A 14,685-nucleotide genomic window follows, 5' to 3' on the forward strand; every position below is an offset into this window, starting at 1 on the left:
CAAATCATAGTATTATTTCTGACATTGATATCCGACACAACAAAGAAAAGAGAAAGAATATAAATAGAAGAGGCAGACAGCAATGTAATCATTACGTTATAAGGGGATTAGCCCCTTAATTATGACGGGTGTGTTATGTCATTCTTAAGGAGGACCCTGTAACTTCCCAAAACACCATAACACGGGGGTACTGTTGTACTCATGAGACATCGCTGAAAACAAATATGAGTGTTTCAGAGCAGAAAAACATATGATATAATGATCAGTAATCATTTTTGAAACTTTTCTGTGAAATATGCACAAAACTAAATATGAACACTAACTTTGGCCAGCGTTTGCGACTAAGTGGCTACTAAAAAGACTCGACACACCCAATTTTGAATATCCTGGGTTGTCTACTTTTGCAAATGGTATGCCATGATGGAGGTAATTCTAATTTCTGGGCTGCCATACAGTCTCAAAGGCAACATAACCAATCTGGCAAATTTAAATGTGTTTAAATTGAAAATGGAACTTGCTAAATTTGATCATGTTACTTTCCAAAACTCTACAAATTTTTTTGTCAATCTTTATTTTATTGTGCAGACAGCAGGGTTGATAACAATTATGTAGAACATTATGTGGCATTCAAAATCACTGCCCATTTTGCAAATAACAAAAAAAACAAAAAATATGAGTAACTGGGTCAGTCTAGCTGTCAAGCTGTCCATCAGGGCAAAGACTAAGTAAAGTCTAGCAAAGAATTATGAAGTAAGCTTTAGTGTAGAACATATGTCTGCTAGGCTGGTTAGACATTTATATTGTAAGTAAATTTACAAGAGGGAAAGAGAATGGATAAGTCGATGAAGCACCACAACAGGGTCTTATAAGATAAATGTGGTTACTTGCCCAAATTTAGCTTGTTCAAGCCGTTATAAGTTCCATACATTAAAAACCAGTAGATGGTGAAAACTATTAATATCTAAAGACATATCTAATGAGTTTAACGTTAGTAAGATACTGTTCTGCCCTAAGCTCATCCGTGGTGAAACACTCCTAATAGTTTACAGACTGCTACTGTGACCGTCAGTCAGATGAACAAGGTAAAAGCAACACCCATAAAAATAAATTAAAATAAGCATAACATAAAAATCAAACTGTGTATTAAACATGACTATGGAAACAGTTTGTGTGGACCACATAGATTCAGAGGTACTTCATACGGCTCCCTAACCGATACTGCTGCAGCATCTTCACCCAATACCCATGCTATCCCTCATAGTCTCCTATCGAGTTTGAGTCCCAGTCATCCATAGCATACCACTCAGCTGGCCCCAGGCTTCCACAAGAGCCAATGTGCATATCCCAATACTCACCCTTGGCACCTTGAGTAATGTCCCAGGAGTCTACAATCACGGCATGGCTTCGATGGTAAGTCCTCCGAGGATGTAGGATGAGCCCAGGGGATTTCCCCTTCAGTGCAGTCAGCCCAGTAAAGCAGCACCGGGTGATGGCAGGCCTGGGTTAGGAATGGACAGTAGCTGGGTGGCATCCACTCTTCTGTTTCTTACGGTTGTTGAGAACAGATGATCACCTAACAAGCCTGTAGAAGAGTGAGTACGGTATATGGTTTATACATAGTCCCCGACCTGGCATCAGTCTTCGGATCATAAATCATAGTGTCATGCTTGGCAACTGACGTTTTACCATCCGGTAAAGTATGGCGCTATGCCGGTTGCTCAGGTACTTTTTTTGACATGTTCATCGGAGGATGATGGATGTTGTGTGGGCAGTGTAGGGCCTTTTAGCTTCTGTGCCATGTCATGTGGGAAAGCTGCAAAGATATCATCTAAATGCTGACGAGTGCTTCATGGCTGTATCACCACAGGAGGCCCAACAGCATTTGCCACCAAGTTAGGATCCAACGGATTCAGTTGGAGCTGCCATTACTAGGATAACTCCCTTCGGTCCAAAGGGGGATGAACGAGGGCCCAAGTAAGAGATTCCAGCCATGCTTGGCAGCGAGAGAACAGTCACCTCCCCAGTGCTGCAATGTTTGCAGGGTACAGAAAGCGATTGGTGCCATTGGGATCGGGTCGTTGTCACCTCTCAGTATGTGGCACAATTTCTTTAAGAAAGTAGTTAATTATGACTAATATACTGCAAGATTCACCATGAAGAGCAGGAGCTGCAAGAAGTCGCGTCTGCGCTGCTCAGCGGTCAGGCCCTGCCCTACAAAACTGTGTGCTTTATTGCAGTAAAAGCTAACAGTATTATGTCATACAAGTTAAAATACCATGTAGAATAAATAAAATAACATTATTTAACACTTATTTAGATTTTATTTATGATAAATTATGTCTCATATATACATGACGCGAAATGAAAGCCCTGTTTCTCCTGAACAAAATGATATATAATAAGTGTGGGTGCACTTATTATGCAAGAGGTAAATTATGGTTGAACAGACATATAGTCAAATTCCAGGTTTTGTTATGATTGTTTTTTTTTTTAATCACAACTTGCCTCTATCCTTCAGGGTTTAAGAAAACTAAAACAAAATTTTAAAAAACACAGTGCCGCTTGAAGTTTACAGTAGCGAACATGCACTTTTTTCATATTTTTAATTTCATATTTATGAGACTTTACAATGTATCAGAGTAAAGGGCAGTCACAAAAGGTGCAGAATGTTCTGTTTCAACCTCTACAACTTAGGTGCAGTTTTAATTTTAATTATGAAAAAATGAATTAATTCCTGACAAAACTCCTTGATTAAACAGACAGTAATGTATTGAGATAGGTGTGAAATGTCAGCAATTGAAAAGGAATTTCACATTTTGGAACAAAGCAGTGACACTGAAAAGAAAGACTTTGGACCTTAACTCTTTTGACCTACAATTTTAAATTAATTTTGAATTTCTAAAAATTCTACTTGTAGAGAATATACCTAAAAGTTGTACGGTACTGTATTTGGTTCCTAAAGATATAAGGGATCAGTTGATTTAAAATACAGTAGACAGTAAATAAATACCATATGTTAAACAATGCAAACCGCAAATCCAAAACAATGCAAGTTGTAATATGACTTACCTTAATCCATTTATCAGGCACAGCCATTGCTAGTCGATAATCAAATCCACCTCCACCTTGTTGTGTGGGGCAGCACAGAGCAGGCATTCCTGACACATCCTGGAAAAACAGAACATAAAAAGCAACTGTTTATGTGACACTCCGATATAAGTATTTAAAAAAATAATTGTTATACAAGTTTTAACCTTTCCGAGAGAAACCTTTTTTTAAACGTGTGTCTCCTGGGGTTACAGTATAATACACATTTTATGTTCTTTATGGATTTACTAAGTAGCATATTGTAGTACAATTGTATTGAAAAAAAAAAGTATTGCAAAATTTAGATTTAAAAAGTTTAATTTATTTATTTTACTTTGCAACTCCGCTACTTTGGCATATATTTCGTTTTTAGTATTAAATTCACTGTCTACAGTTGCCTGATAACACCAAAGACAAAATACATACAATTCTTTATTTTATGTCGTTTTTAAGAGTGTTTTTTATTTTTGTCTTAGCCTTGCCTCTTAAGATTTAAATTAACATCTTATTCGACTCTGTGTTATGTGCAATAAGACAGTAATATACTCATCTATCACTTTTTTGACAGCATTCTGTTTGCAGCTTGGCACAGAAATTCATTAAAAATCATATACTAGTAATTTTCCCGACAGACTTGTTTCCAGATAATTAATATTGCCTGCTCGCACAGCAAGAACATCCAAGTTCTTTCCAAATTTGTGTGAAGTCATTGTCATTGGAAACAAGGTTATTTCAATGACCACTGCTTTCAGACATTACAACGTATAAACCACAACATGATAACATTAAAACAAATTTAAATTCACAAATAAAGAGGGCCAAATGGTATCTAAATTGGTCTTTATTTCAACTCTTTATGTAAAGAGCACATTGTGTCTATATCATATCTATTGGATTCATGTCGATAAAATAACAGGAGTCTGCAGTTGCTTATGACAGAGAGTGAGGACAAGTTTTGGCACTGCAGCTATTTATATAGACGACATTTCATATAATGCAGTTCGTTCAAAACAACCGGAGTACCAAGGTCATGCATTGCTGGCCTATTATAATAATAATAAAAAAAAAAAGTATGTGATTAAAGAAGAAAAGTGTCATTTTTTCAAGTGATTCAAAATATATATATGTATATATATATATATATATACTGTATATACTCGAGTATAAGCCGACCCGAATATAAGCAGAGGCACCTAATTTTACCACAAAAAACTGGGAAAACGTATTGACTCGAGTATAAGACTAGGGTGGGAAATGCAGTAGCTACTGGTAAATTTCTAAATAAAATTACATTAATTAAATATTTATTTACAGTGTGTGTATATAATGAATGCAGTGTGTGTTTGTGTAGTGTGTGTGTATATAATGAATGCAGTGTGTGTGTGTTTGTGTGAATGCAGTGTGTGTATATAATGAATGCAGTGTGTGTGTGTTTGTGTGAATGCAGTGTGTGTATGTATAATAAAATGCTGTGTGTGTGTTTGTGTGAATGCAGTGTGTGTATGTATAATAAAATGCTGTGTGTGTTTGTGTGAATGCAGTGTGTGTATATAATGAATGCAGTGTGTGTGTGTATAATGAATACAGTGTGTGTGTGTATAATAACATGCAGTGTGTGTATATAATAACATGCAGTGTGTGTGTTTGTGTGAATGCAGTGTGTGTGTATATAATGAATGCAGTGTGTGTGTGTGTTTGTGTAAATGCAGTGTGTGTGTGTGTGTTTGTGTGAATGCAGTGTGTTAGTATATAATGAATACAGTGTGTGTGTATATAATAAAATGCAGTGTGTGTGTTTGTGTGAATGCAGTGTGTGTATATAATGAATGCAGTGTGTGTATATAATGAATACAGTGTGTGTGTATATAATAAAATGCAGTGTGTGTTTGTGTGAATGCAGTGTGTGTATATAATGAACGCAGTGTGTGTGTGTTTGTGTAAATGCAGTGTGTGTGTGTGTATGTATATAATGAATAGTGTGTGTGTATATGATAAAATGCAGTGTGTGTGTATGTTTGTGTAGTGTGTGTAAAGTGGGTGGGGGAGGGCATTTTTATTATTTTTTTTATTTTTTTTTTAATATTATTTAAATATTTTTTTAATTTTAATATTATTTTAATATTTTTATTATTTGGATATTTTATTCTCTGACTTTTTTTTGTCCCCCTTCCCTGCTTGTTACCTGGCCAGGGGTTAATCCCTGGTGGTCCAGTGGTATGGGCTGCCAGTGGGGGGGCCGGCAGCAAGCTGTTACTTACCTTTGCAGCATCTCCTTTCAGCTCCCTGTGTAAATCTCGCGGTCTGTGTGCCGCGCAGATCGTTGCCACGGTAACCCCAACAGGACTCATTACAAGCCCGGCGGTCCTGGTCTGTATTATGGCAATGTAAGTTGCCATAATACAGACAGTGACTCGAGTATAAGCCGAGGGGGGCTTTTTCAGCAAAAAAAAAGTGCTGAAAAACTTGGCTTATACTCGAGTATACACGGTATATATTTCAATGTTGCTTCATTAACAGAAGCAAAAGTAAATGCTGCTCCCAGAGTGGTGCAAATCTAAAATGTATCTTTAGACCTACACAAATAAGGATCCAGTAGCAGATCAGGATGGGAGTGGTACAAAGATAGCATATGTATTAGTCTCAAACAATGAACAGAAGCAGATTAAAGATGGGATATTGCTATGCTACTTTAGTGAAAGACACCCACAAAGTTATTAACTAAATTCTAAATGAATTCCAAATTTAAGGCCACTGTAACAGTTGAGCTATTTTGACTTTAAAGAGACACTGTAGTTACCAGAACAACTACAGCTTAATGTAATTGTTCTGTTGAGTATAATAGCTCCCTTCAGGCATTTTCATGTAAACATTGCCTTTTCAGAGAAAAGGCAGTGTTTACATTGCCCCTAGGGACACCTCCAAGTGGCCACTCCTTAAATGGCCACTGGAGGGGCTTCCTGGCTCAGGGCTGCACAGTAAGCTGCCCTGCCATTCAGCGTCCCCATGCTCTGCATGGAGACGCTGAATTTTTCTCATAGAGATGCATTGATTCAATGGCGGGGCCAGCGCCGGCAGACCCGTGGAGAGCTGAAAATAAGGTGAATTCCAACCCATTCTGAGGGGGCTAAGGGGAGGGGGCAAGGGGGGGGGGGGGGAAAGCCCGGTGGGCTTTCACTGTAGGGTCAGGAATACATGTTTGTGTTCCTGAAGCTATATTGATCCTTTAAAAGGCAAGCATCATGTGATGAGGTCAAACAATAAAGAGCCAAGTCTGACTTTGCTGAGGCACCATCTAGTGGCAGTCAGGAAGATAACCACTAGAGGTGTGTTTAGCCCTGTAAAATACACATTGCTATATTCTTCAAAACTTTAATGTTTTACATTGCATGACCAAAATGATAGCGACAATCAGACAACCTCATTGAGAAGAACAGGTCTGGATGAGTAACGTGGTCTGTTAAAATTCAAAATTCCCTTTCGTAAATAACTCTCGGGGTTATTCACGAACATCAGATTTTGTTCACATGGACAAAATTGGGTAAAAATGACTGAATTCCGACTGCATTGACAATTCTCAAACTACTTAAAATCAAATAGGATTTTGCATCAGAATCCAATACAAAGTATAAGAATTGGAAGACTTACAAATCACAGGTTTTAATAACTGTTGCATCTGGCAGGATACATGTTAGCGAATGGTCATTCACTTGCAAGTGAATGATAATTTGAAGTAGTCTTTGGCGCCTGAAAATAAAATAACTGGGGTGGAGGGAAGACATGGACATCAGGTGGGAATTAATTCAAAAAAAATAATGGGTGACCCCACCACCCAGGATCAGTCAGATGAGGATCTAATACTATTCATGGGGAAAGGTCTATAATACTATTCATGGGGAAAGGTCTTAGTGTCCCTCCACAGGCCCCATCATTAGCGGCAGGTGGGGGCACTAATTATTAAACATGTGGCATAATAAAAGGAATACATTTTTTCACTTATGGAGGGCTCCATGCAGACTTAGCTCCGATAGCGGAAAAGCCATTAAAAAGGCTTTCCCATGCTGTGTCAGCTATTGCAAAATGTGGGAATATTCCCCACGCTTTTCAATAGGAGTAAGGGCACTGTGATTGGTTGGCTACTAAGTCAACCAGAGTGCTCTAACAGCCAAGTCTCAACCTGCATTCGGCCAGAAATCCAGACCAAAATTTAGGGCCGTAGTGATAAAATCCAGACATTGTTAGATTCCATGAGCAGTCTGAAAGACCCCTTACACAGCTGGATGGTTTACCCCAATTAGTATGGGGCCGTTTGAAATTTACTGAATAACCCTGTCTGTCAATTTTAACTCTAATAGACATATTTAATCTTCTCGGTATGGGAACATGAGGGACTCGCATTTAAATATGCATTGAGTGATTAGGTGTTAGTGACCTCAGTATGTTTAAATTGACTGAGTATATTTAAGGCTCCCTGCAGGGAACATAATGGCATACATCTTAAAAAGGTACTTTCACCTGGAAGTTACACCATAAAAAAACCCATAGTAAGTATAATTTGTGTTTTTTTTATGTGATTCTACATTTTTCACATTTCCTTTAAATCTCTAAGAAAAGTTTAACATTTAAAGCTTCAATACAGTTTAGTCCAGACACAACAAATGCACATATTGCACTGTGAGAGGATACAATTAAACTTTGAAGGACATATCAGTGTTCTGAAAAGGGACTATTCCCATCATTATTTTGATTTGCTTTTATTACAGTGATCCTCATAGTCTTCATTGTAAATTCCATCAATTTTAGTACCCATTTCTAATTAAGAAGACTGACAAATGTAGACTTGGTGGCAAAAAAGAAGAAAACAAATAGGACTTTTGTTTTTTGCATCACTGAAAAAAATGACGTGTATTCAAAAATGACTGTTGATTGCACAATAGAAGCAACAGATGAAAAACCTTACAGATTTAACAAATTACATAATAAATTCACTGAAAATACACAGACATACCATTTTTTGAGTTTCTATTTCTTATTCTCTATATTCTGACTGACAGGTGCAAAGCACAGAGCTGATAACAATGCATGATTGACACAGAGCCAAGATGGAAATGCTAATTTTTCAGGAAAGTTGTGTGAATTTCTAGATTTAATCTCATTTTTGAAACTTTGTAAACATATTTGTCAAGTATAGGGATAAATCAACACAATTTAAAAATCCTGGAAATAAGTGTTTTACATTAGGTGTATTATACTCAAGTTAAATAATGAAAAAAAAATGGAAATGTTGCCCTGAAAAATATTGCATAGCTTTCTTAGTCTGCAGGTTTCAGATCCAGATACTGAAGCCATAACATCAAAGGAAAACCAGTCCATTCTTACATTGCCTTGTATCCTTTAATATGGTGCTACTTAAGAAATATTATTATGAAACAAATGAAGCAGATCATTATGAGAATTGCAGATAATTCAAATAATTCATGATTTCAAATAGCTAAAACAGTGGAAACTAAACTTCTAGTTCACACAGTGTGAACTTTAATGTTTCTTTTTTTTTTTTTAAATAACATTTCCTTTTCCTTTTTTGATTTTGGTTCATATACATACATTAGTATTTCAGATAGTAACATACATACTGTAATTCTCAATTATAGACTGTTGGTTCAATATATATATATACATATATATATATATATATATATATATATATATATATACACACACACTTGCAGTAATATGTATATGAGAAAGAAAAATTATTCTAACATAAAAGCCATAAGATTTAACAAAATAATAAAATAAATTTAATCAATCACACTCTGTGTGAGCTTGTCTGTTATCACTTGGCTAGTGCATCACATCTCTTTTTGTAGGATTGGGGAGTGGGTCAGTGGCGTATTTTAAAATGGTGCTGCCCTAGGCATGACAGATCTCGGGCACCCCCTAATTTAAATGTACCCGCCCCTTTTTGCCAAGGGCACACCTCTTCCTGTTAATGTACACACATTTTGACTGACAGACACACATTCACGGACCAGCACACATTCTCCGATACACTGACATACACTCACTGATTTGACACAATCTGACACACATACAATCATTTAGACACACTCTAACAGACGCACACACCCACTGACAGACACATACACTCACTGACACACACACTCACTCACATTCACTGACACACTCGCTCACTCACATTCACTGACACACACTCACACACATTTCCCCACACTCACAATTATTATTTTTTTTTTACAAATTGAAATCCACCCAGCCACCCTACGTTTGGGATAGCTGGGTGGATTTTTCACCTGGGGTCCAGTAAGCCTGCTGGGCAGGAAGGCGGTCGTGCAACTGGATGGGTGCTCTAAGTTTTAAGTTTTGTCATATTACAGCTTCCAGCATTACTGCGGGTCGCGCGAGGTAGCTGATCAGGGAAAAGTGATCCCTCGCTGCCCGCCCGGGAAACAACTGGCCGCCTGTCCCGTGGGAGCCCAAAGGTGGCCAGCCGGACGGCTCTTGGGCTCCCATAAAACGAGGCAAACAAGGTATTTGTGCCGCCCCCTGGAAATTGCCGCCCAAGGCAAAAGCCTTGTTTGCCTCGCCGTAGACACATCCCTGTAGTGGGTGTCGACGAGTGAAGTTTGTTATTTTGGATCTCTTCTTTTACCTAAATTAGCTTATCTGAAAATTGCAATGGGTGAGTGTTCTTTTGTAATTTATTATTTGTTCATTTGTCCGAAATATATTCCATTTAAAGTATGTGTCAAAAGTGTCACTATTTGCTAAAATTGCGGGGTTTCAGGGAATTTAAATTGCCTAACTGTCAAGATCTTTAGTGCTATTATTATTGATAATATTTTATGTATTTTGGGTATAAATCCAATATAGCACACTCCAGTCTTTAATACGTTTGTATGTTGCTTTCCACACACTTGTTACTTTTGGACAACTCCACTATATGTAGAGGTATGATCCCTCCTGGTCACATGCCCTCCAACAAATTCTTAATATACTGTCTTTTAAATGCCTCAATTTTACTGGGGTTGAGTGCCGTCTATATAACACTTTCCTCAGTAGTTCGGAGTGGTTAGTACACCTAGTAATTCCATTTCTGTTTTGGCATATCTCACTCCATTCTATGTCGCTTAATGATTTGCCCAGTTCTTTTTCCCCACTGTGTTTGAAAGCTTAGTCTGCTATTACTTTTACAGTGTTGAATAATGTAATAACACTTAGAGACTATACCTCTGAATGTTTGGGAATGTGCTGCAATCTGCTCCAAAACAACATAAAACTGTACATGGGGGGTACTGTTGTATTCAGGAGATTCCACTGAACACAAACATGAGTGTTTCAAATCACAATGCTTATATGATCAGTGAAATTTCCGTTTGTGTGCAAAAAACAATGCAAAAAAACAAACAAATATTAACGCTACCTTTAGCCAGGGTTTGTGGCTAAATGGCTACTATAAAAGACTGGACATACCTTATTTTGAATACTAGGGTTTGTTTACTTTTGCAAATGGTATTACATCATGGGGGCAATTCTCATTAATGGGCTGCCATAACGTCTCAAAGGCAACATAACTAATTGGCAAATTTCAATGTGTAAAAAGTAAAAGATGGAAAAAAGTCCTATATTTGGTCCTGTGACTTTCCAAAACCCCATAAAACCTGTACATAGGGGGTACTGTTGTACTTGTGATACATTGCTGAATACAAATATGTGTATTTTCTTCCAGCAAAGGCTAATAATATTATTACATTCACAGTTAAAATGTCATGCAGAACTAAAAAAAAAAATGTCTTAATTTCTCATACTAGATTTTATTAATAAATAAATATATTTAATAGTTTACATTTCATGTAAACAAAAAGCCATGTTTCTCTTAAACAAAATGATATATAATAAGTGTTGGTGCACTTAATATGAAAGAGGTAAATTATGGTTGAACAGATATATTGCTTAAATTCTAGATTTTGTTTTGAGCAAAATTTGTACAATTGCCTCCATTCCTAAGTGGTCAAATATGGATTTGTCAATAGGTCTCTGATCTGCCTGTAGATTTGGGTTTAATTTTGTCTCTGTCTTTTGGGGTTTAGCACCAGCCATGACAGCTACTTTCTTCGTAGAAATAAAGTGTGTAAATGCATTGAATTCCACTTCTTTACTATGTGTATGATGGAGCTACAAAATAGGTCTTCATCTCCTGCTAATCCATGCCCCCATAGTGTCACCTTTTCAACATTAGATGACTTCAAAATAATGACCTTTTTGTTCCTACTATTTAACCACTCTTCACAGATACTCATATTTTATACTGAATATATAATCTTTGTGAATGGTTTAATGTGAAGTCAACCTCACTAGCTCCATGATACCTTTATCAGCACCTGGTTTAATAGCCAGTTAGGTGAGTGATGCCACCCACACTTCTATGGCACCTTGCCTTTCTTGTCTGCGCCAGTCTGGCTGTCAGCATTATAAACTCAATGTCAGTTTGTGTCTTTTCAGTTCTGTCAGTCATTATGTGACTGCATAAATATGGTAGACATTACATTTCATTTCAGCCGTAGTGACAAGGATTATGATTATATTCGGAATGTCACAGTGGTAATATTTTCCCATAATGAACAGTTCACCACAACGCATACATTTCTAGGTAGAATTCCTCAATTATTATAAATACACCCATAAATATCTTTCCTTGCAGTACCTCAGCAACTGTAATGCAGTTGGGATAAAGAGAATGGATCATGTGATTTGCCAACATTAGATATACAAGGGAGTCTTCATCTACTTGCAGTCCAAAATATTCACTGTAATCCCCAGAGAATCCACATCCTGGAACACAATAGGAAAACAAAATATTAATATTTTAATTTCAAAGACAATATAATCCTACTATAAAACATCCAGCTATTTAAATGTGCATAGAGACATGGAATTATGTGCAAGTAACTTATTTTCTTTCATTTTTAGTGTTTAGATTGGGGCTGATGTGTACAGTAGTCATTGCTGCCGCCCAGATTGACATGTACCTTTTGGCACAAGCACCGGATTGGTGACATAAGTTGGCACCCTGATATGCTCCCAGTTTGTCAGCACTCTTCCCATTACATATGTATCTATTAAGGCATGGAGTATCAATATGTATGATAGACATGGCTGATAATTTTTACACCATTTAAACTGAGAAGTCAGGTTTGAGGTTGCAAACCTATATTTGCTATGTTGTGAACTGGATTATTGTGGTTTTTTTTTAATATATATCATGAGATTCTTACCTATACCATGGTGGTGGTACAACATGGATGTAACACCATCAAAGCGAAAACCATCAAAACCATATTCTTCAATCCACCACCTCAAGTTTGATAGAAGGAATCTTAAAACTTCCCAGCTGTCAAAAAAGAAAACATAAATAGAAACATAGACATAGAATGTGACAGCAGATAAGAACCATTCGGCCCATCTAGTCTGCCCAATTTTCTAAATAATTTCATTAGTCCCTGGCCTTATCTTATAGTTAGGATAGCCTTATGTCTATCCCATGCATTCTTAAACTCCTTTACTGTGTTAACCTCTACCACTTCAGCTGGAAGGCTATTCCATGCATCCACTATCCTCTCAGTAAAGTAATACTTCCTGATCTTTTTAAACCTCTGTCCCTCTAATTTAAGACTATGTCCTCTTGTTGTGGTAGTTTTTCTTCTTTTAAATATATTCTCCTCCTTTACTGTGTTGATTCCCTTTATGTATTTCAATGTTTCTATCATATCCCGCCAGTCTCGTCTTTGATATGAATTCCAGTTCTTTAGATATATATTTAGAAATGTTGTCGGTTCATTGAGAAATCTGCACCTGAATCATGTAACACCAAGCAGGTGTATAGTGTTCTTACTGGGCAGTCACAGTAATAAAAAAATAAAAAAAAAACATGTTCATATGTTGTTTGGGACTGTTCATTAGCCAAACACTGGAGTTCACTATCACCTTACAACTGTTGCTCTGTGTCTCCTAATTCGATATGGGCCACATATTAGCTGCCAAATGTTCCATGTATTTAATAGCAAACTGAGCTCTTGAATTATTGTTTCTCCTCTGCTACTACTCTTTATCCTTTATATCTGTACAAAAATCTAAATCGTAAATAAAGATTGTAAAAAAAAAGTAAAAAAATAAAATAAACACTTGTGCAACATACAAAATCCAAAAATGGGACCATTACAAGTAATATATTAATAGATTATATAACATTTTGTTCCTGTGAACATTAGTAATAGTTTGTCTCATTTGTTGTTAAAGTTTTCTTAATAATATTGCAAAGGGTTGTGGAATCTGTTGGCGCTATATAAATAACAATAATAATATAGAAAATCACATGTCGCACCTTGTAAAAGAGTATACTCAAAAATGTCAGCAGCCGTTAAACTTAAAATTCGATCGTTTACTTTTATGAGTTGCATTATTTATTTATTTTAAAACAACTGCTCCCTCCACCCGAACACAGTTTCTCCCTTTCCTTCAGCTACTAAGTTTTTTCTCTCCTGTTAATAACCAGAGTTAAATTAATGTTCATTCTGGCATTTCCAACCTTGACAGTTCTTCTGAAGTTTTTGCTTTCATTTCCCAAATGTCATTTTACGTTGTGAGGTGTGCTGTGAAATGTGTGGGCATACTGTGGCTTGAAAGATACTTCTTATGAAACAATTACTTTTTTTATGTAAGTGTTCAGCCAATCAGCTCAGAGAACCATATTGCCATGGGCTTAAAACTAGAGATAATCATTTAAAGTGGTTTAAGTTAAAAGCCAAATCTTTAACAGGCTGTGCTCTGCAAAAAGAGAAAAGAATATGATGTTTTATATAGCAATAATCTGGTTGCAAAATCTTTTCCCCACTAGCGTTTGAGTATTCTTTCCTAGAATATTAATTAATAAAAAAAAAAAAAAAATGAAACTGCAAGGTGACTTTGAAAATAAAAGAAGAGTGTTATGCCAAAGTGTGGCAATTACAAAGATTATTTTTACAGTATCACAAATATGTAATTACAGTACATTATTTTGCTCATACCTTTGACTTAAATATTACAAATAGTGCACTATTGAACGAATAAACAGTGCATGTTGTAAAAAAAAAAAAAAACATTTATAAATAAACTCACATTTCTCAGAAATTAGATAATTATAAGAATTCCAACTACTTATGGAAATTACTTGTATGAGAAGACAGTTTGTAATCAGCTCTATGTATGCTTTGTAATTTCATGCTTCTCAACTAGCCAAGATCATGCAAATCCTGATTTGGGATACATGTCCTGCTGTCCTTTTTTCTTCCTTTTCCTGATGTCCTGTTTCTTAGGATTGTCAATATTTCTTATTTTGGATTAAGTGAGGCCAATACTGAGCATTTATGGTCACACAACAAAACGTATGTGGCACTCTATGCATGGGCAGCCATTGGCTGGCTTGCTGGCCGGGCTGCTTGTTAACCAGGTGTGTCAATATAAGCCAGACCTGAATATGGGCATCACAGACCCACTCCAACTCCAGATCTAGAAAAAAACAAAACAGCCAAAATCCTGGATGGG

The 14,685-nt window shown here is 36.5% G+C and overlaps 1 protein-coding gene across 1 annotated transcript in view; it reads right to left on the bottom strand.

The window, feature by feature from the left end:
* The window catches only part of GBE1 (1,4-alpha-glucan branching enzyme 1), a 184,214-nt gene that overhangs the window by 69,147 nt on the left and 100,382 nt on the right, over window positions 1–14,685 (bottom strand). Inside the window, exons 8-10 of the mRNA XM_063448657.1 lie at window positions 12,381–12,496; window positions 11,810–11,937; window positions 3,070–3,168 (exon numbers count right to left, since the gene is read on the bottom strand). Coding sequence (XP_063304727.1) covers window positions 3,070–3,168; window positions 11,810–11,937; window positions 12,381–12,496 — 343 coding nt within the window. The remainder of the gene's footprint in view (window positions 1–3,069; window positions 3,169–11,809; window positions 11,938–12,380; window positions 12,497–14,685) is intronic.

The sequence above is a fragment of the Pelobates fuscus genome, chromosome 1 (assembly GCF_036172605.1).
Source record: "Pelobates fuscus isolate aPelFus1 chromosome 1, aPelFus1.pri, whole genome shotgun sequence".
NCBI classification, from domain to species: Eukaryota; Metazoa; Chordata; class Amphibia; order Anura; family Pelobatidae; genus Pelobates; species Pelobates fuscus.